The 20,788-nt window shown below is 28.4% G+C and overlaps 1 protein-coding gene across 1 annotated transcript in view; it reads left to right on the forward strand.

Moving 5' to 3' along the window:
• LOC142325077 (salivary peroxidase/catechol oxidase-like) overlaps window positions 1–20,788 on the forward strand; it is a 56,888-nt gene that overhangs the window by 20,875 nt on the left and 15,225 nt on the right. Inside the window, exons 3-11 of the mRNA XM_075366403.1 lie at window positions 687–895; window positions 3,526–3,699; window positions 7,631–7,824; window positions 10,598–10,784; window positions 11,377–11,574; window positions 14,769–14,916; window positions 15,268–15,424; window positions 18,526–18,696; window positions 20,453–20,651. Of these exons, the coding sequence (XP_075222518.1) occupies window positions 687–895; window positions 3,526–3,699; window positions 7,631–7,824; window positions 10,598–10,784; window positions 11,377–11,574; window positions 14,769–14,916; window positions 15,268–15,424; window positions 18,526–18,696; window positions 20,453–20,651 (1,637 nt within the window). The remainder of the gene's footprint in view (window positions 1–686; window positions 896–3,525; window positions 3,700–7,630; window positions 7,825–10,597; window positions 10,785–11,376; window positions 11,575–14,768; window positions 14,917–15,267; window positions 15,425–18,525; window positions 18,697–20,452; window positions 20,652–20,788) is intronic.

Consider the following 20,788-nt stretch of genomic DNA (forward strand, 5'->3'; position numbering starts at 1 on the left):
CCTCCCTAACTCTTTGCAATTTCCACATGGCGACCTGAACTTTCACCACTAATTGGATTGAGAGAGCCTTTCCCAATTCAGTGGTAGCCTCGTAAAAGGTTGTTTTAAAAACATCAGTGCATACAATTAAGGCTTTGTGCAGGGTATTCCTTAAATTTTGAATAAGTGTTCGATTTCTTTCCAACCTATGCGCCCAAACGGATGCTGCATAAGAGATCATACTTTCGAAGACATCTCAGTACACCATGTACAAATGATGCCCTGACAGTCCATAATCCTTTTGAGCAATCCTCCTAAGCTTGTATGCCGCTAGTTGCCTAATGTGATTGCTAAACAGCACCTTCTCATTAAACAATAAATGTACCGGCTTAACATTTATCAGTAAACTAAAAGTAAAAACAGTGCAAAATACGGTGTAAAATCTTAATTACCTTTTGATCATTTTTACATAAGATAAATGGCACAGACAGATAAAAAGAAGGGTAGCAAATCACTTGAAGTAGAATTCAGGAATAATAAGTGATTCCCTTAATGCATTAATAAATAAGCAAAAACCAAAATTTAATTTTTAATGTATTAGGCATAATACAATTAAGCATAATACAGAAAAAAAATAAAAACATTTTTTAAAAATTATTACATAAGTTTATGATTAAATGTGCACTAATTATTAAAATTAATTTCAGATTTAATTTGACACCTGAACAAGGAACATTTGCACTGCCTACATTCAGTATTTTAAATACGGTTATTGCTGATACTTGTCCCCAAACAAGTGTTTGTCAAGCAAGCAAATATAGATCAGCTGATGGTTCTTGTAACAATTTAAATCAAGATCGTTGGGGAAGAGCTGGAACTGCATTACAAAGGATTTTACCACCTAAATATGGTGATGGTTAGTAAAGCAAAAACATTTTTATACACTATTCTTGTAATGTGGAGTTATTAGCCAGTTACAAGTGTATAAATGATAATATATTTTATAAGTAATTAAGTTTACAAAAGAATGACAACCAAATTGGTCTTGAAATGAATTCCTAGTTGCACGATTTCCACAGATCTGGAATTTTTTAGAAAACAGTACCACAACAGAGAACCTCTTGTTAACAATAGTTATTAATTTATCTTCTGTTACATATATTTTACATGCAAATGTTATGGTAGTCATAAAACTATATGAATATTCTACCTACTACTATGAATGCCTCTAAAAAAAAAATGGCTTCTGAAACACTTTATTACCATCAAAGTGATTCACTTTTTAAATCATTTTAACATTCTTTTACTTGAATAATCCCAATGCCATTGATACTGAAGTCTGGCTAAATCCTACAAGCTCTTTCAGTTCAAAAATCACCAAGCCATTGATAAAATTAAAAAACTTTTTTTGCACACTATCATCACATACATAAGTATTATATGATGAAAGTACTTAACATAATTATGACTGTAAAACTGTTCCAATAGAGCAGTTACAATACAAATAAGTTAGTAAGCCTGTTAAATAACTATGCTAATCTTTTTTCTGAGTTACTCTGAAATAAAGTTAGCATGTTATATACTAATATAACGATCACAGTGTACTTTTTCTAAACATCCATTGGATGTAAAAACATGTAATGTTTAAATTCATCAATATAAGTATAGTATATGTAGTACAGTGGTTAAATTCACAAAATGTACAGCCAAGACCTAAAAAAGTGTAGTGATGTTTCATGAAACATGAATCATAAAGGGTCTTCTGAAGGTTTGGTAATTATCAAAAAGTTATTGGAAGATGACAAAATAACTTAATTTTTTGAACCTGCTGGAATTACAGACTGCAAATTTTTTTGTTAAAAGCTCTACATTTAACAGCCAGAGCTATTTAAATGTGATGAAAAATATTGCTTTTACATAAGAATGTGAAAGATAAATATTAAACATTTGGAAAAAATAACTTAACTTGTATGATAATACACTTGCTTTCTACTTGTTAAATATGAGGAAGTTTTTGATTACAAAATATCAATATAATATGTTCTCTCTTTGTTAGATATGGAACTGAATAAAATTTTTCCTCTCCACAAGGGAAAGTTTCCTATCAGAAGAAGAATGAAGTTTCTTCTTTTGTGAAGTTTGTTCACTAAAGAAGAATTTGCTGCATGACTTACAGCATACTTTCACTGCCCGCAGTTAGGAAATAGATTACTATACTGAAAAATTAAAGCTTTAATTCTGAAATTATCTCATTAATTAAGGGCCAAGACAAGTTTTATGCTATAATAAAATTAAAAAGTTACAGATTTTTAATGATTTTGAAAAATCAGATGAATTATTAAATATGTTTGAATAAGGTTACACGCAGTTATCAAATATTTGGAAAAAAAGAATTTCTATTGTGTTAAAAAAATACTTACAATTTGTGCAAATACAGGACATTAAGGTGTGCTGGTAGAGCATTAAGAAACATATTGTGGTTTTTTGTCTATAGACTACCACTAGGAAAGCTGTTTTCCAAGTGAAATTTCCAGTGTTAAATTAAATTTAAATTTAATTGAAGAGTGGATGCATCACTGACTGTAATTAAAAAAAAAAAATGATGAATTTAATTATATCCTGATGAATAGGTCATCACTATGAAAGTATTCAAAGGATCAAACGTAATTAAAAAGCATAGTGAGAATTAAGTGTATATAAATACTATATTGCTACTAAGATGTGATTTAATAAGTGCAATTTCCTTTTCATTGTTAAAACAAGCCTACACTGCATACATTTAAAACAATCTCCAATCACACAAAGAACTAAATGCAGATTCGTGCATAGTAGTCGGTATTCATAACCAGTACAATGAATGGTCTGCTCCAAAAATTAATTTGCTAAATCATTCTATCTTTTTAAAATTTAATAAAATTTACATTTTTTAATTTCATTTAGAAGAGATTTAAAAATGTTAAAGAACTGAAAAAAGCAATCAATACCACACTGGAATATGGTAAAAAAAATGTTATATGTAGCAATTTAATATAATATTAAATAATTATAAATCAGGTTTAATACTCATGATTTGCTTTTATTTTTGACACTTGAGTGCTTTTGTGGTACATCACTTCAGACTAACATTAAAATATACATGTATTTTAATGATATGACATTAAAAACCAAAAAACATTTTTAATATGTTGGAATAACTGCATGTACTGTATAATAAAATGTTAATTTTAATTTGATTGAAGAGTGGATGTATCACTATCTATGATTTAAAAAAAAATTATACAACTATATCCTGAAGAATTGGTCATCATTATGAAAGTACTCAAAGGGTCAAAACTAATTAAAAGCATAGTGAGAATTAAGTATATATAAATATTATATTGCTACTAAAATGAAATTGAATAATTTATTTATTGATGATAAATATATCATAAGCTACACTACTTACTATTATTTTAAGTTTTAAATGTTTAAAAACAAGTTTATTTAATCATATTTAAAAATTGCCATTAAAAATAATTACAATATACTGTTAACGTTTTTTCTCAGGTGTAAATTCACCAAGAACTAAATTAACAAATGGTGCTGATTTACCCAGTGCTCGTATAGTAAGTGTACTGTTTGCTCAAGATAAAGATCTGCCATCCAGTAATTATACTCTTATGGTTATGCAATGGGGACAATTTCTAGATCATGATCTCACACACACTCCTATCAGCAAAGGTGAGCCAAATTCTAAACTTATTTAACTTTTTTTTATTCAGGAACTTTTACTAATATTTACAAACAGCAGCATTTATTACGTAGAAATTTATTTATCTGCATACATGTTAAAAGTAAAGTTTCAGAACCACACAAAAATATTTCTTAGATATCAATTTGAATACTTCATTTTTTTTAAACTTTCAAACCAAACTTAATGACAATTTTTTTGGGAAAGGAAATTAAGGGTATCTGTTTTTTTCTTTTTTTTCTTTTTAATGAATGAAGTTTAATTTAACAATAAACTTTGAGTATTTTTCTTAATTCATTAAAATAAAATATATTCATAAAATAAAAGAAGACAAGCTTCTGTCATTGAAATTTGTGGTTTACTAAAACTAAAAATCAATAAAAATGCATATTACATATTACATAGGGTATAAATTTCCAAATACATGAAAAATTTATATTTAAGAAAAATAGACAGATATGCAAGAAATCAGTCATACATGAGCCAACGTAGAGATTATATAGAATGTTCAAAAAGTAAGTATAACCTTTCATCCACTAGTACGATAATATTTAATATTGACTCACTTAACATTAGTTGTTGTAAATGGTCTCTGTGAACATTCATATGTATTTGCACAGGTCTCTTCTTGTTTTTGAAGACTCTCACAAGTTGTTCATGTGGAATATTCTAGGTGAAATCATGAATAGCAGTTTGAATTCCTAGAGGTTGTAGGGGTTTCCTCAATAAACATTACTTTTTGCATAACCCCAGAAGTATAAATCTAGTGGGCTTAAATTCAGAGAATGGCCACAACCTTTTTTAGAAATGATCTAAAAACCTCTTGAAGTAATTTTATGAACTTCGTAGCTGTATGGTCATACCGTCTTGTTAAATTGAAAAATTATTAATTTTATCCTCGATTAGCTCTCCCATGAACTGGTGAATAATTTTACAATAACAATCTGAATTTTTTGTTTCTGTGAAGAACACTGAGCTGACTATTTTTCTTCTGGATATTACATCTCTAACACAATCTTCTAGTCATATAGAGGAACTTCATGTATGGCATGTGGGTTGTTGGTTGACTATACCATGAGTTCTGTGCCTGCACATACCCTTATAAATGGAACCATGCCTCAGTAGTACAGAGTACAGAAAACATAGACCAAAATATAAACAGAAATGTCTGGTAGAAATGGTTAAAACCATTCAGAGTATTGAATTCACTTTCTGTAGTTAATGGACTGAGCAACCTTTGACACTCGTTAATTGTATATGGGATGAGACTGAGCTTTTTACAAACAGCCTTGGGTGCAGTTGCAAAACACCAACGTTCTTCTGTCAGGGCAACTCTGATATGTCATTTGTCTCAGTTTTTCTTCATTAATTATTATTAATGGTCTACCACTTTTTTCATAGTCCTTTACTGATCCCAACTTCCTGAATTTCTTGATCAGTGCTCTTATACTACTTGTGTGTTGATTAGGAACTGGTGTACCTGGAAATCTAATGGAAATCTGGTCTTTTACTGTCTGTGTGTACTGTGTACTGTTGTTTATGAGAAACATTTCTGTTCTAAAATTAACACCATTCTGAGGAAAATGGAGAGACAATTGTGATGAACACACAATGAACAACAAAGAACCCCGAAACACATTTTATTGTGTTAGGGTCACCAACCTGACTTGCTCACAGATGAAAACTGTACACAACATAGGATTACCAATCTTAGGAGAAAATTTTGCAGTGCATGGAATACAATCCCTCAACATATATGTTATACTGTTACTGTACAACATAGGTTTGTATTACCTTTTGAACGCACTGTATAAATACTTTAGAGAACTAACTGCAGGGCGTGCCATAAGCATACCTCCGTAACTAGACCCTCCAGGTGGGTTGCCTGGTGGATAGTGTCTCGGATTGCTATTATATGGTGTCCAAAATTGATTATCTCTTGTCTAAATTGTTTTTTTTTCAATGATGAAAATTGATCAAGGAAAACCAAAAAAAGGATTTGTCATTGTTCAATTAAGCATCATTCCTCATTAGAAAATAAGTTTTAGGGTGGGTTACCATCATCGCACTTTCTAAAACCAAAATAACTTGTTATTTATTGAAAATAGTTGTTAATTAATAAATTAATTACTTTATTATTTATATATTATATTAAATTTATGAAACAAATTATCGTAGTACAAAACTAACTTTCTTTGTCAAATAACAAAAAAGAAGTTGGCTTCAAAATCAATAAATCACTAACGAGAATATATAGGATTCAAAATTCTTCTAATTTTTTACCATTATTGTTTCATCTAATTTTGATCTTTATTGTTTACCATTTGATTTGACCCACATGTTTTGCCTCTATGTTTGTTTAATTGTAACTACAAGGCCAAAAAAAAATCATATATACGATTCTAAATGGATAATCAATGTATTTTCAGTATTGATTTATTTGTAATGAAAATAGTTGTGTTTTAAGATCTCTACAAAATTGAATGAATGAATTACGGTAGTAGAATTTATTAATTTATTTTATAATTATATTACTGTTGTTATTTATTGTTTATAAACATTTAAGAAAAAAAAAAATCATATGATTTTTTGATAGGCAGCATGTTCGATCATTTAAGCATGTTCTCAGCTAAGAGGGACGCACGTACAGACAGATACACATACAAATTCCCTTTAGTAGGGTAGGACTAACTGTAAGACTTAATCAGAATATAGTAATTAATTGTATATAGTAATTAATTAATATAATGAGCAATTTTTAGCAAGGTCAATTTTTTTGTGAAATAAAAAAGTTGCTAATAAGAACACCTGGATGAATCATATAAATTTAATTTAGTCATATCAAGAAAACAATGCTGTATAAAAATAATGATGATAAAACTGTTTTTTTATTTTTATTTATTGGCTTTCGATTAATTGGCCATTAACTTTAAATAAATTTAAAACCCAGTAAATGAAGTTTACATGAATGTATTTTGGACACAATTCTTAAAGTAAGCATTAAAGATCAACTCCCACGATTCTCCATTTTTATTAAACAACTTTATTGCGTTTTAATCCTGTAATGTAATTTGTAACTCCTTTCAATACACAATTGTACAACTGGAATATCTCAGAAGTAGAAACCTAGAAATTGAAAGGTGTAAAGTTATATTTAAAAAACCAAGTCAAATGAACTTGTCTGTAGATCTATGAAGACAAAAATGTGGTTGTTTTACTTTTTGTTGGTATATTATATTTTGGGATTTATTGGTGGTTAATAATCATAACATAAGATACCACTTAAAATGGAAAGAAAGAGATTATATTCAATTATTTATTCAAAACAAAGCGAACCAAACAATAAGACAAGAATAGGGAGTAAAGTATCATCTAGATTAAAAAACAAAACTGATAGGATTAGACCAACTTGTCCTATAAATCTTTCTTTCTAAATGACAGGCTGAAAGATTGAGTCTTAGTAGTAACAGTTCAATCTTAATGTTAATGGTTTTCTGATTCTGTCTTATATTCATTATTTATTATTATCGACATACAATATATTATTATCAACATATTATTATTGACTAAGAGTACTGATTAAAACACTCTTAGTCTGGCAAATCTAAAAATCAACATGTAATATGCTTATATGTCCATTGAACTTTACTAAAAAAGGGATTGGACATTACTACATACATATATATATATATATATATATATATATATATATATATATATATATATTTATATATATCCACAATCTTCTACATTACTTTCATAACTTTTCTTATCAAATGACCATTTGTTTGTCACATTTTGTGCCTACTATATATTTTTATGTATAATGAATGACACTTACAAGACACACAGAAGACTTACAAAAACACACAATCTTTGAAAAAAAAAAACATTACAATTATATTTTAATGTTAATAATAGGTCAGAGTGGTTCTGGAATATCTTGCTGTAGAGATGGAAAAATTTTACCAGATGATCTTAGACATCCAGATTGTTTTACAATAGACTTACCAAGAAATGACCATATATTTTCTCCTTTTGGTGAACGATGTATGGAGTTTGTTCGCTCACTACCAGCACCACGACCTGAATGTAATTTTGGACCTAGAGAACAAGTAAGTTTCAATATAATTAATTTATTATTATATATTTACAGCTAGATATTCAATTACACATAAATTTTAGTGAGAAGAATGAAATAATACAAGTACTATTACAAAACAGCATTAAAATACCATTACAGATTTTAATCAAAGTTCTTATTTGAGGGCCACAAAAATTCCTTCCTTGATTTTAGCTTCATTAACACCAGGAACTTTTTCATTCAAAAATAAATCCAGTACTGTCTTTATTCATCACTTAAAAAGTCCAATTATATATATAAAAATAATATAATTATATTATACATAATATATTATACATAAATATATTAAGTGAAGGTAGAAGAATCATATCATATCAATCATATAAGATAAAAATCTTTTCTTTCCATGATTCACAGTTTGGTCATTCCTTGTTGATGAAATGATTTTCTTATGCTTGATGTCCCACTCGCTTAAGAAACAACAAAATTTGATATATCTGAGTTGCAAAGCCATTAACAGTGATTTTTAAATTGCAAAATGTAGTCAAACAATACTTCTCATACCGAATTATTTCCAAAAGGATTTCAACATTATCATACGTATCCTCCATTTTTGTTATATAAGTTAACGGTAATGAAGGAAATTTTTCCTCATTGAGCAAAAGGGCGGCAGCCTTCAAACCAGTTTTCAGAGAATCAATGAAAAATCTCCACTCTGTTGTTTTATGAGTAAATAGTAAATCCAATACAAGACAAATATTGTTGTGATGCATAAGTACTTTGCTTCACAGTAGAAATTTTTAAACTCTTCCTGGTGTTAAGAAAGAAAGAAAGACATTAATACCATATTAATGGAGATGCCAGCCTTTCGGTCTAGAACCCAAGCTCTCACCCTGTTTTTTGGACAATGATTCTCATTTTGAACTTTGTTGTCTGCCTTATCTTCCAATTCATCTTACATCTGTTGGAGGATGTAGTACAGAGAAATCCTCACTGTGAGGTACTGACTTCATAGCAGATGGCTAATTTTGGTACTTCTGCGATTTAGATTTATTATGTATTTATTCTATTTTTGTAGTACAGAAGTAACAATACAAAAATGCTTTTGTGGTTAATGTAACAACTGTGTTACATGAGTTTTTCCTATACCCATGTAGCGGAAAAACCATACATGGGTATTATGATCACTGATGAAGTTAGACAGATCTATTACAAAAATTGGTATGAACTGTAGTTTGCTTGATAATGGGGAATGGATACCAATTTTTATACTAGATGTGTCTAACTTCACCAGTGATCTTAATTAAAAAAATTGTCAAATCCTCATACACATAACAGAAGTTATGTGAATAGCTTACATACCTCCTTGGCCTACATATTCTCTATTTAACAAAGTACACTTCAATAAACATCTATATATCACTAGAAAGAACAGAATAAATTCATAATAGCTGCATATGTAGTGAATAAAAGTGTGTTTCTAGAATTCTACTCACTGTCTGATAAAGCAGACTCCTATCTAGCAACATGTTGATATATCAGGGAATGAATTATTCTGCATACAAATCTGTTGCCTTTGTAATAGTTGGGTTGTGTCCCATGTTCAGTTTCAAATCATTTAAAACATTATAATCCTAAAGAAAAATATTCTGAAAGAAAAATAATGAAAAATGTTATGTGCAAAAAATACGGTTGTTATAAATTGCTTATTGCATTGTGAATTTAGCATTAGAAACTCAATATACTTTTGCCAAAATCCAAAAAAAATTGAGTTTACCTGTATAATACTTAAAATTTACATCATGAACTGCACGTTACATCAAAAGATAATACTTACATTAATAACATAAAATATTGCACTTACACAGACAGTATGTACATCATTAAAAAAGTAACAATAACATCATCATTATAGATCAATAATATATATAATAATAATTTCATATTATAAAACCATATTCTACACTTACAAATTAAATATGATAAACAACAATACATTTCATTACAAATTATGTCTACCCTGAAAGCAATCATAAACCAGATATACTGTTATATGTCGTAGACTACATGCTCATAGAACATAAAAACATAAATACATAAAATTTAGAGATAATCAAATACCTAATTATAATACATATACAATGTTTACAAGATAAATATTCATTTCTAAAACTTTACAAGTTCATATTAGATTGGGTTGTGAGAATGGTAAGTCAGTCTATTCTCTTTTTCTCACATTTCTAAATTTAATAGGTTTTTGATAGGTTTTTGGTGTGGATAACAATGTTTATTTCTTTATGTGTGTTAACAATTGTTTAATTGTTTTGTGTTGCCTTTAGTAAATATTTCTGTCATTATTACAATTGAGCTGGAATATTATTTTGTTGAGATTGTATAAATGTTTATCCCATTCATTGTAAAAAAGATTTATAAACCACAGGAAACAGTTAAACCATTCTAAACCGTATGGATTTCCTTATATAAAAATAAGAAAAAACCATAAGGAGTTATTTGAATGTAATGTTTGTATTGAAATTAAGTAGTTTTATTTTGTGATTGTTTTTAATATGTCACTATTTCTGAAATATGTTCATTTGATTTAATATGCCAAATTTACATGTGGTTTGAGTTTACAAGAATGTTTAAAGATTTTCCAATTTTGGGGTTTATTAGGTTAATCAATGCTAATACTGGGTAGTATTATCAAAATTATCATCCCTCCAGTACTAGTGCTCAAATGTAAGTATAAAATTGCTCATTAACAGTTAAAAATGAAATGTATAATTTAAAAAATGTTTAAACAGATGAACCAGGTGACAGGGATTTTGGATGGTTCAAATATATATGGCTCTAACTTGGATCATCAGCGTCTATTAAGAGAATTTCGAGGAGGTCAACTGAAAACTCAAAATGTTAGAGGTAAACAAATGTTACCAGCAAATCCAGATGAGTGCTCCAGTGAAGATAACAGACTCTCATGTTTTAGAGCAGGTAACATAAAAATATTTGTTTAATATTGTACACAGGATATTGTAAAGATAAATTAATGTATACCCTCTTCTGGAAAGACAAAAAAAATTTAACAAACACAAATACTACTGATACACAGCTATACACCACTACATTTACTTAACAAATTAAAGTATTTTTACATTTATATCGGTATATGTTTTTCACATTTCAAATACAATGTGTCATATTGCCATTGCACCTCTTATCAAGCTTCTTAAGTGTATTGTCTGCCACACAGCAGTTACCCACATCCTCCTTGGGTAGATCTGTTTGTCAGTTGTCATATATTATAATATTTTATGTTTGTTTATAGTTTCTGAAGGTGTTTTTGAGAATCAAGTAAGTTTATAGGAATGAAAACTGTTGGCTGTAGCTTGATGAAGAGTGCATTGCTTTATTAAGCGGTGCTGAAGCTATGGTTCTTTAAATTTGAAATGATGACCTATGCAAACTGTCACTGGTCTTGTTTTCTATTTAGTTTGTTATCAAAGTGATTAATTCAGGAATTTAAGGAACTATCTTTTGCACTTTAATTATTTGTTAGTAATTATGAATACATTTTTTTTTTTAGGTGATGGCCGAGTCAACGAGCAATTACAATTAGCCCTTATGCATACCATATGGATGAGAGAACACAATCGTGTTGCAAAAGAACTTCAGCTATTACATCCTGAGTGGTCAGATGAAGCATTATTCCAAGAAGCAAGAAGAATTGTGGTGGCAGAAATGCAGCATATTACCTACAATGAATTTCTTCCCATAATATTAAGTAATATTTTTAGAACAGCTATTAATGATTATCAGTGATAATGTCTGATATTAAAGATCCAATCTATGAAAAGGTTCTCCGCACATTAAGGTTAACATTTTGAAATAGTCCTATCACAAAGGATGTCCACACACAAAATTTCCAAAGTTAAAATTTCCTATAATGCCAAATATTAAAAATATAAAATGTCCAGGGTGGCATTAAAGAATATCTGGTAACCAAACTGTCCTAAAATGTCGATAATTTTCTACGGAAGTTTTATCAGAATATGAATCAACTGTTTATTGACATAAGAAAATACACCATTATTTTGCCAGACTGGATGAGTGAATCATTTGTAAATGGGTAGGCAGTGCTTTCAAATATCAAATTTGGATAATATGAATTTATTTTATAATTCATCAACGTTCTGCTGAGATGTATTGCTGCGAAGTTTCAAACGATAAGAAATTGCCCTAAATTAGGAGAGATGTTGTTTTTGTCTTTATACTGCTGATATTGGTCAACCAGATCAGCCATTCTGTGATGGTTTAAGAGGTACCTTTTGCTTAACAGTTGTTTTATACTGATGTGTCCAGCCAACAATTATGTAAGCAATATTTCTGTTTCATTTTGTTGTTGCTGGAAATGTTCACTGAAGCATCATATATTTAAGTTCTGGGCAACAACTAATCATTGTAATTGTGAATAAAACCCTTTAATGTGTTGTTGGTTTATTGACAATCACTTTCCACTAAATCATACACATTCCGCTATGCAGAAGAGAATCTTGGAGACACAGCTCTCCTCCAACCTTTTGCAGGCTGACCAATGATATAATTACAAAACTTCAATGTAAAATGTCTACTCCAGCACTTCTTCATTGAACAGGTCATTTAATAATTCCCATATCTGAGTTAAATTTTGCAAAGGAGTTAAATTTTTCAAATTTTTAAATGTTAATGACATCATCTCTTGTATCTGGTGTCTTATTCATGGATGATCTATGTCCAAGTATGCATCTCTCAGCCCCTTATTTGTAACACTTCCCCAAATAGATCTGTAAAATGAAAGAGAAAGGTCATCATTATATTCATATTTGGAAATGATATATTTGCCAGCTCAAAATCTGACATTGAAGATGTTGTATTTAAAAGAATTGACTGTAGTGTAATTAATCAGTTCTAGATATATTGAGACATATGCTGTTTCAGTTTGTCAAACTGTGAGGCAATAAACAAGTGGAAACACATAATTTTTAACTAAATCATGTATTATAAACAAGTTGAATGAACTAATTAGCAATTGCTTTGAAGGTTTGTTCCATCTCTGAAAATTGTGTATTCCTAGAAAGTATGTTTCTTAGTGTCAAAAACATCAGATTTCTATTATTGTTGTACAAACCAGAATCATAAATAAGAAAATTTTCCCTCATAATGTATTAGTATATGGTTCTTCAATTATTACTTGGCCTAAAATTAACAGTAATGAAGGATGGACCCAATATTGTTGGAAGGATACAAGGTGAGTGAGAGCATTTTATTGACAGTGATGCCAAAACCTCTTCATTATCGACTTTTGATATTTTGTTTCTTATCACTGTAGCAGGTTATTTAGTAAGATTTGCATTCGTGCACCTTCTTATTCCGTTTAAAACTTCTTGAACAAAAACTTTTGTGATGTTGGCTGGGTGCAAATGATTTTCAGTACCATCTCTAATTACTCATATATTGTCCAAGTCCTTATTTGTTGTGCACCTAGCATTGCATGCCTTCCAATCAAAGCAGTGCTATTATATAGATGTACCATGGTCATTTTTTGAGTAGTAATGATATAGGTTGTCCTTGTATAGTAGCATTGGTTTATTTTTTTGTGTTAAAATAATTGAAGCCATGAGTCTCGATCTTTGTGACTGTACCATAGAATTTTCTAAAAGTTATTGAAAAAACCATGATAACATTAATAATGTATTGTTAACAGTAAGAAATACAAAGAAAATGGGCTTACAGTGGGTCCCCTTCAGTCCCAGTCAGTAACTCCTTAACACTTATTAGTCAATCAAGTTCAGTGTCTCTAGAAACAGTAGTTAAACACAAATTAATGGAGTAAGATTATTTTTAGCATTAGCTAAATCTTTCACAATCAGATACAACTGAAAATTCGGTTTCTGTTTATTTTAATTTTTACTTCATTAATTAAATATTTTTCTGTCCTAAAATTTTACAACTTAGTATAATTAATGATTGATATGTCAGTATTATCTACGTATTTTCTATCACTTACAAAATTTTTGATTTTATTCTGTGTTTTATGTAGCTTAATATCTCTCTCTTTTCTCTCTCTCTCTCTCTCTCTCTGTGTGTGTGTGTGTATATATATATATATATATATATATATATATATATATATATATATATATATATATATATATGTGTGTGTGTGTGTGTGTGTGTGTGTGTGTGTGTGTGTGTGTGTGTGTGTGTGTGTGTGTGTGTGTGTGTGTGTGTGTGTGTGTGTGTGTGTGTGTGTGTGTGTGTGAGTATGCACATGCTAGTCTGGACCAAATATTTCATTGTATTGAGTTTCACAGAACAATTAAATTCTGATCAGAGTGAATATTTTAACGGCTAATATTTCTAACAAAGCTGCACATTTGTGCTTTCTAATGTTTTCTACATTTTTGCATTAGTGTGTTTGTTATATATTTAAGAGTTGTATTTGTTAAATTTTTTTGGATATTGTGAGGTAAGAAATATCTTAGTATTTAACAATTAAGAGTTAAATTTAAGAGTTTGTAATGCTCTTCAGTGAAGTTTGAAAATGAAAGTTTATTTCTTTCTAAGATGTATTCTGAGAACCATCAGAAAATATAGGTAACCACTTTTCTATTTTACGTTAATATATTCTCTATAAAGAGAATACAAAAATTCAAATATAGAATATAGAACATTCATTATATTCTATGTTTCACAGAATATAAACATTCAAATATATCTGTTACTTTTTGCTTTATTATTATCACTTTTGTCATCTGATGAGGTATTTTGAATTTTATGAACCAGACAAATGTAATGCTTTAATTACTATCTACAAGTCATGAGGACAGTGAAAACAATTGTTAATTACTATTACATAAATATAAGAAACATAACTTCCAATATTTGTAAAGATGATAACTTTTTATTTTAAATATATATTTTTCCAATTTTTTGCAGGTAGTGAATATACAGACAAATTTGAGCTTTCTCCACGTGATTCTGGTTGGACAAAACTTTATGATGCATCTCTTAACCCTGGTATAACTAATGTATTTGCTACAGCAGCATTTCGATTTGGACACAGTCTCATTCAAAGTCACCTGCAGTTAGTATAAAATATATACTCACTATTCAATCTACCTTATTACATAAAAAAATTATACGAATAAACGCAGTTTTTGTACAATGAAAGTTTTATTGTGCTTGTAATGCATAAATCCTCAACTTCAATTAAAATTTACAAACAAGTTATCAGTAAATTTATTAGTTGTGAAAAAAATGTTTGATGTGAAATGATAATTCTTTTATTCTAATAAATTGTTTGTAATAAAAAACTATTTCCCATGATCCTTTCCTATCTACATAATTTTTAAATTGCATTAGATTAAATAAATTATATAATTAAAAATGCTAAAATATTTACTACTTGTATATTTAAACTTATTTTTTTTTACAGTGGATATGGTAGATTTGGAAATGTTAGAGAAAATGTGACATTAAGTAAACAGCATTTCAATCCATTTATACTATATCAAGAAGGAGCTGTAGATGATTTTGTCAGAGGACTTTCTACACAATCATCCCAAAAATTTGATAGATTCTTTACTAAAGAGGTATTATTTTCAGAAGTAACATTTTAATAACAATGTTTTTTGGAGTAATACTAACAATTATATCAAACAAAATTAGATGCTTAAGGCTTTTACTAACCAAATCAGGAATGTTTTCAGCAATAATATCATGAGCAAAGGAGTTAATTAAAACTTTTAAAAAAAATTTTCTGGAAGCACAAAATGAAAGTAACTTTTTTATTTACCTTTTTATTACTATAATATGTAACATAAAACTTATCTATTGTAAGTATAAAATATTGTGAAAATAATGAACACTTGTTCACTATTTTGAAGGATGTACTTACATTCTCTTAAATATTTGTCAATTCCATGATTGCTAGAATAATATATTTTTGTTTATTTTTGTCAAACTTGATTTTTTTAGCATGCTAAAAACCATCATATTTTTCATTGCATATTATATTAATTTTTTTGGAAACAAGTCATAAATTTTATTTACTTATATTCTTTATTGATTAATTCACCATACAGAAAGATTAATAGATAAGTATATGATACAGACTCTTAGTAGCATATACAGTGATAAATGGTGAATGGGATTCCAACCAAGGAACTTTCAAATTAAAGGCTAAGTGATCAATCCTTCACAGCAGTTTGCATTGGTGCCTTGTTACAGTACCAATGCAAAACAAGCACTTTACAGTAGCATTGTTACCAATACATTACATTTATTTACATTACTTTTGCTTTTTTATAATTGTTCTCATACAGAGCTTCTGAAATATATCTAATCCAACAGGTATGTGCTTATCACCATGTGCTGGCAAAGTAGATCAGTTTGATACAATGTAACAACAAAATGACTACTATTCTCTTTACCTGACTTATAGATGAATATAATTTCAGCTATAAATTCACTGATATTTTGTATTTAAAATTATTGTATTAGATTATTGGCTAATTTAAGTATTTCATGTAAAGTTCCTGGCATATCTGTAAGATTTTAATGGTGGTTATTATTATAACAACTAAAATATTTTATAAACATATTCATAAAAATAAAATTTTTATAATTAAAATACCTGAAAAAAATGTATAAGGTCTAAAAAAAATATAATAATTAAATTTTTGTAAGCTTACCTTTGCTTAAATTTCCTGCAGATGGATATCACATACCTTAATGTAACCTAAAACATAAAGCGGTGTTACTTAATTTAGACTATTCTAGCCTCAGTAATGCAGTCATATCTAATATGACTGTTATTAAGGATTTATACTCAAATTTTTTTTACATTAAGTTTTATGTCAATCTTATCATAAATCAAATAACCTTTGAATCAAAATAGTCAGTGGTTCATAATAGTTCTTTACAATATTTATAACTTTTCTGATAAATGGAAAACCAAAAATATTTATAATCTTCTCAATAAATTTGACCTTTTTAGTTATTTTTAGTTAAATTATTCTTAAATATTGTCAATAAATCCAATTTATACATGAAATAAAATTATGTACTCATAATAATTTAGTAAATATATATGAAAGTTTTAAAAATATAGGAACTTACCAAAAAATTCTGGATACAATTTTTAAAAAAATATATTGAATATAATAAAAGTATTTCTGAATTTGTATGTCAAGAAATAATGAATTTCTATTTCTGAATGTAATTTAGTGATATATATCACCTTTAAATATCACAAGCAAAATTTTTATATTTGTAACCTTACCTGATCTTAATCTGATTATAAAGATAAATTCCTTTGTTTATAATAATTAATATTACCCCTAAAATACCCTATTAGTTATTCTTTCTATCAAATGGAATTATGTAAACTGCATACTTTATAAGGGTTGTTTCAAAATAAAAACATGATATTTGGACAAGAGATGATTTTGAATATTAATTACAAAAAATATAATACAACACTTAAATACTCAAGATAAGTTACACTAATCTTACATCACCACACCTTATTAGGTATTTATTGAAGGATGCCCCTACCTATGAAACTGAACAATAATAATTAAGAGTGCCAAAAAAATTATAAAAAATACTTTCTAATTTTGTAAAAAGCACTAGTATGTTAATGAAATTCCTATATGAAACAAAATTATTTATAGAATGTAGGAAGTTGGATTTTGTAATGGAGTGTCAGAACATCATGTTTGCCTTTTATGCCACTGTTTTACTTGTGTTGAGTTTCAAATTTATTTTACATCATAATTATTTCAATATGTCAAGGACCTTTCTTTGTCTTCACACTCTTTATACTCTATGCAGGACATTTTAACTGATTTATTTCTGTATATATTTTAGGTTTTAAAATCAAACAAGTTTCCAATTTTTTTTTATGTTCATTGTATCACCTAACTATAGGTTAAGAAAACTTTGAATGAGTTATTTATGATAATTATCTTTTGTCATACTGTCCTACATTCCAAAAGCCTGTATACACCTTTTCCAGTATTATTTTAAACTAGGTTTTGAGTTTTAAATCATTTGTTTTAAGTCAATTGTTGTTTATGTGGATGTGTGTGAAAATATATGTGTATCATATGTAGCAACAGCATTACTGTAATTTGATTTAAGAATATGGATAACGAATGAACCAATCAACTGATTCAATACATATAAAATAGCTAATAACCTAAGTAGCCAATTAAAAAAAAAGAATTTATGTTAGCAGTCTAATCTTAAATATACTTTATCAGATTTGTCTAAAATGAAGTGATGTAATCTTGTACTTTAAGAGAAATATAACAATACTGAAAAAAAAACAATGTTTATCATTAAAAAAGTAATATTAAAATGGATTTAATGGAATCTATTACTTGATTAAATTTCTTAAGAAGATAAATTGTAACCGTCCTGGTTCCTAAGTAACATCCTGCTTCCTAGAAATGGAAAAAGTGTAATATTTAAGGAGAATAAATATCGCTATCATAATTGTAATTTTTTTGGACAGCAATTTTTTATTTTACGAGTTGTTAAATTTGATCAGTATTTATTATTTGCTTGAAAATGTAAAATACATTAGAATATTTCAGCAATAATAATGTGTTTAAAAAGCAAGATATGTAAACACATAACATTTTTTTTTGTGAAAAATATTCTACAACATGTAAAATTATTTCAGGTAACAGATCATTTATTTCAAGGAGATTTAGATTTTGGACTGGATTTAGTTGCTCTGAATATACAAAGAGGTCGTGATCATGGATTGCCACCATATAATGATTGGCGTGAAGTTTGTGGTTTGCCAAAAGCCAAGACATGGCAAGATTTAACTGCTTACATGGATGGACAAGTAAGTTATATTCATAAAATCTACTTTTTATTAGAGGAATCTAAATATTAACTTTTAACAGATGATAGTTCAACTCGACCTTAGGACATAGCTAGGTTATTATTGGAAGTTATTAATTTTTAAACAAGTTAAATTTCCCCTCAACTTATCATGACTCTTATTATTAATTAACAATAATATTTAAATTGTTAATCTCATCTTATATATATATATATATATATATATATATATATATATATATATATATAAATAAAAATGAATGTTTGTTTGTCTGTTTTTTCCAGTATGCGTTCCTATATATTCATCCGACTGCTACTTACATGAGTTGTTGTGTGCATGCCTGTGAAGGTTTCTGAATTAGTTTGGACCCGCTAGGTGGCGAGGGGGTTGAGATATTTAAAAAAATGTATTTATGGTCCGATTTGCCTCATATTCAGAATATAAATTAGTTACATAAAAATAAATATTTTTGTAAAAAATGGATCTGTTAGGTGGTGCTGGGTTCAAGATATTATGGAAAATTATATTTATGGTCCAACTTGGCTCATATTTAGAATATATTTTGGTTAATTGAAAATAAATATTTTTGCAAAAAAGGACCCACTAGGTGGCACTGGGATCGAGATATTTCAAAAAATTGTATTTATGATCTGATTGGGCTCATATTCAGAATATGTATTAGTTAATTGAAAAGAAGTATTTTTGCAAAATTTAGATTCGTTAGGTGGCACCACAACAGAGATATTTAAAAAAATTGTATTTATGGTCCAATTTGGCTCATATTCAGAATATTTATTAGTTGCGTGAAAAGAAATATTTCTGTGAAAAATGGAGCTGCTAGGTTATGCTGGGTTTGAGATATTTAGAAAAATTGTGCAAAAAAATACATATATTTGTTTCTCACAAATACAATTTTCTCAATTGTATATGGACCAATTGGCTCATATTCAGAATATATATTAGTTATGTGAAAAGAAAAATGTTTGCATAAACTACATGTGCTAGGTGGCGCTGGTGTCGAGATATTTAAGAAAAAAATAAAATAAAAACAGACTTTCTTCTTTATACATATAAAAGGCAATATTCGTAGGTGTGTCTGCTATAAACTAAAAAACTATTGGACTGATTTATGCACGGGAAAAAGGAAGAAGGGAAATGGAGAAAAAGAGTAAAAGGAAAATGGTAGAGAGGAAAAGGGGGAAAGAGAAAAAGGGAGGAAGGAAATAGGGAAATGGGGAAAGTGGGAAGGGCAAATAAGGGGCAAAATAAATAAGGAAAAGGTGAATGTGAAGAAACTGTAGTGGGGAAATGGAGAAAAGGGAAAAAGGGAAAGGGGATTAAATGAAAGATTAAATTTTGTGAATTCTGTAATGTTCAGTTTTTTAATGTTTTTTCTAACTTTCAATTGTGTTCATTAAATCTAAATATATATACTCAAATCTTGTTCCATTTTTTAATTTTTAAAAATGCCTTACATTTTTCAGATGAAGTATATAAATGATTATTAATGTGAATAGAATTTTCATCCATAGTTACAGAAGCAATATTTTAATCTGTACTATATAGACAGCAGAATGTTTTTTGAGTAACTTGACTGAAAAAATTTAGTAATATGAAATATAAGTTTAAATTATCTTTTGCTTGCGGTTAATTAATGTAAACTGAATAGAAACTTTATAGACTGAGTTCTGCTCTATAGACTAGACTGCAAATGCTTTATTTTTATTCTGATATATGCTTATTTGTATTGTTACAGAGTATCCAGAAGTTGCAAAGTATTTATGGGTCAGTAGATGAAATAGATTTATTTATTGGAGGAGTTGCAGAAAAACCTAAAAGTGGTGCAATTCTTGGTCCAACTTTTGTCTGTTTAGTAGGTGATCAGTTTGCACGTTTACGTCGAGGCGATTCATTCTTTTATGAAGAAGGTGGACAGACTTCATCATTTACTGAAAGTATGTTGCCCTCTTTTGCATTCACCAGTTAAAAGAACCATGTAATAATGTTTATTAGGCACTATTGTTAATTCAGTGGGAGATTAAGTTTATAGTTCAACTGAATATTTTCACTGGATACAAAGTTCTGGGAGTGG

This window comes from Lycorma delicatula, chromosome 5, assembly GCF_047948215.1.
Source record: "Lycorma delicatula isolate Av1 chromosome 5, ASM4794821v1, whole genome shotgun sequence".
NCBI classification, from domain to species: Eukaryota; Metazoa; Arthropoda; class Insecta; order Hemiptera; family Fulgoridae; genus Lycorma; species Lycorma delicatula.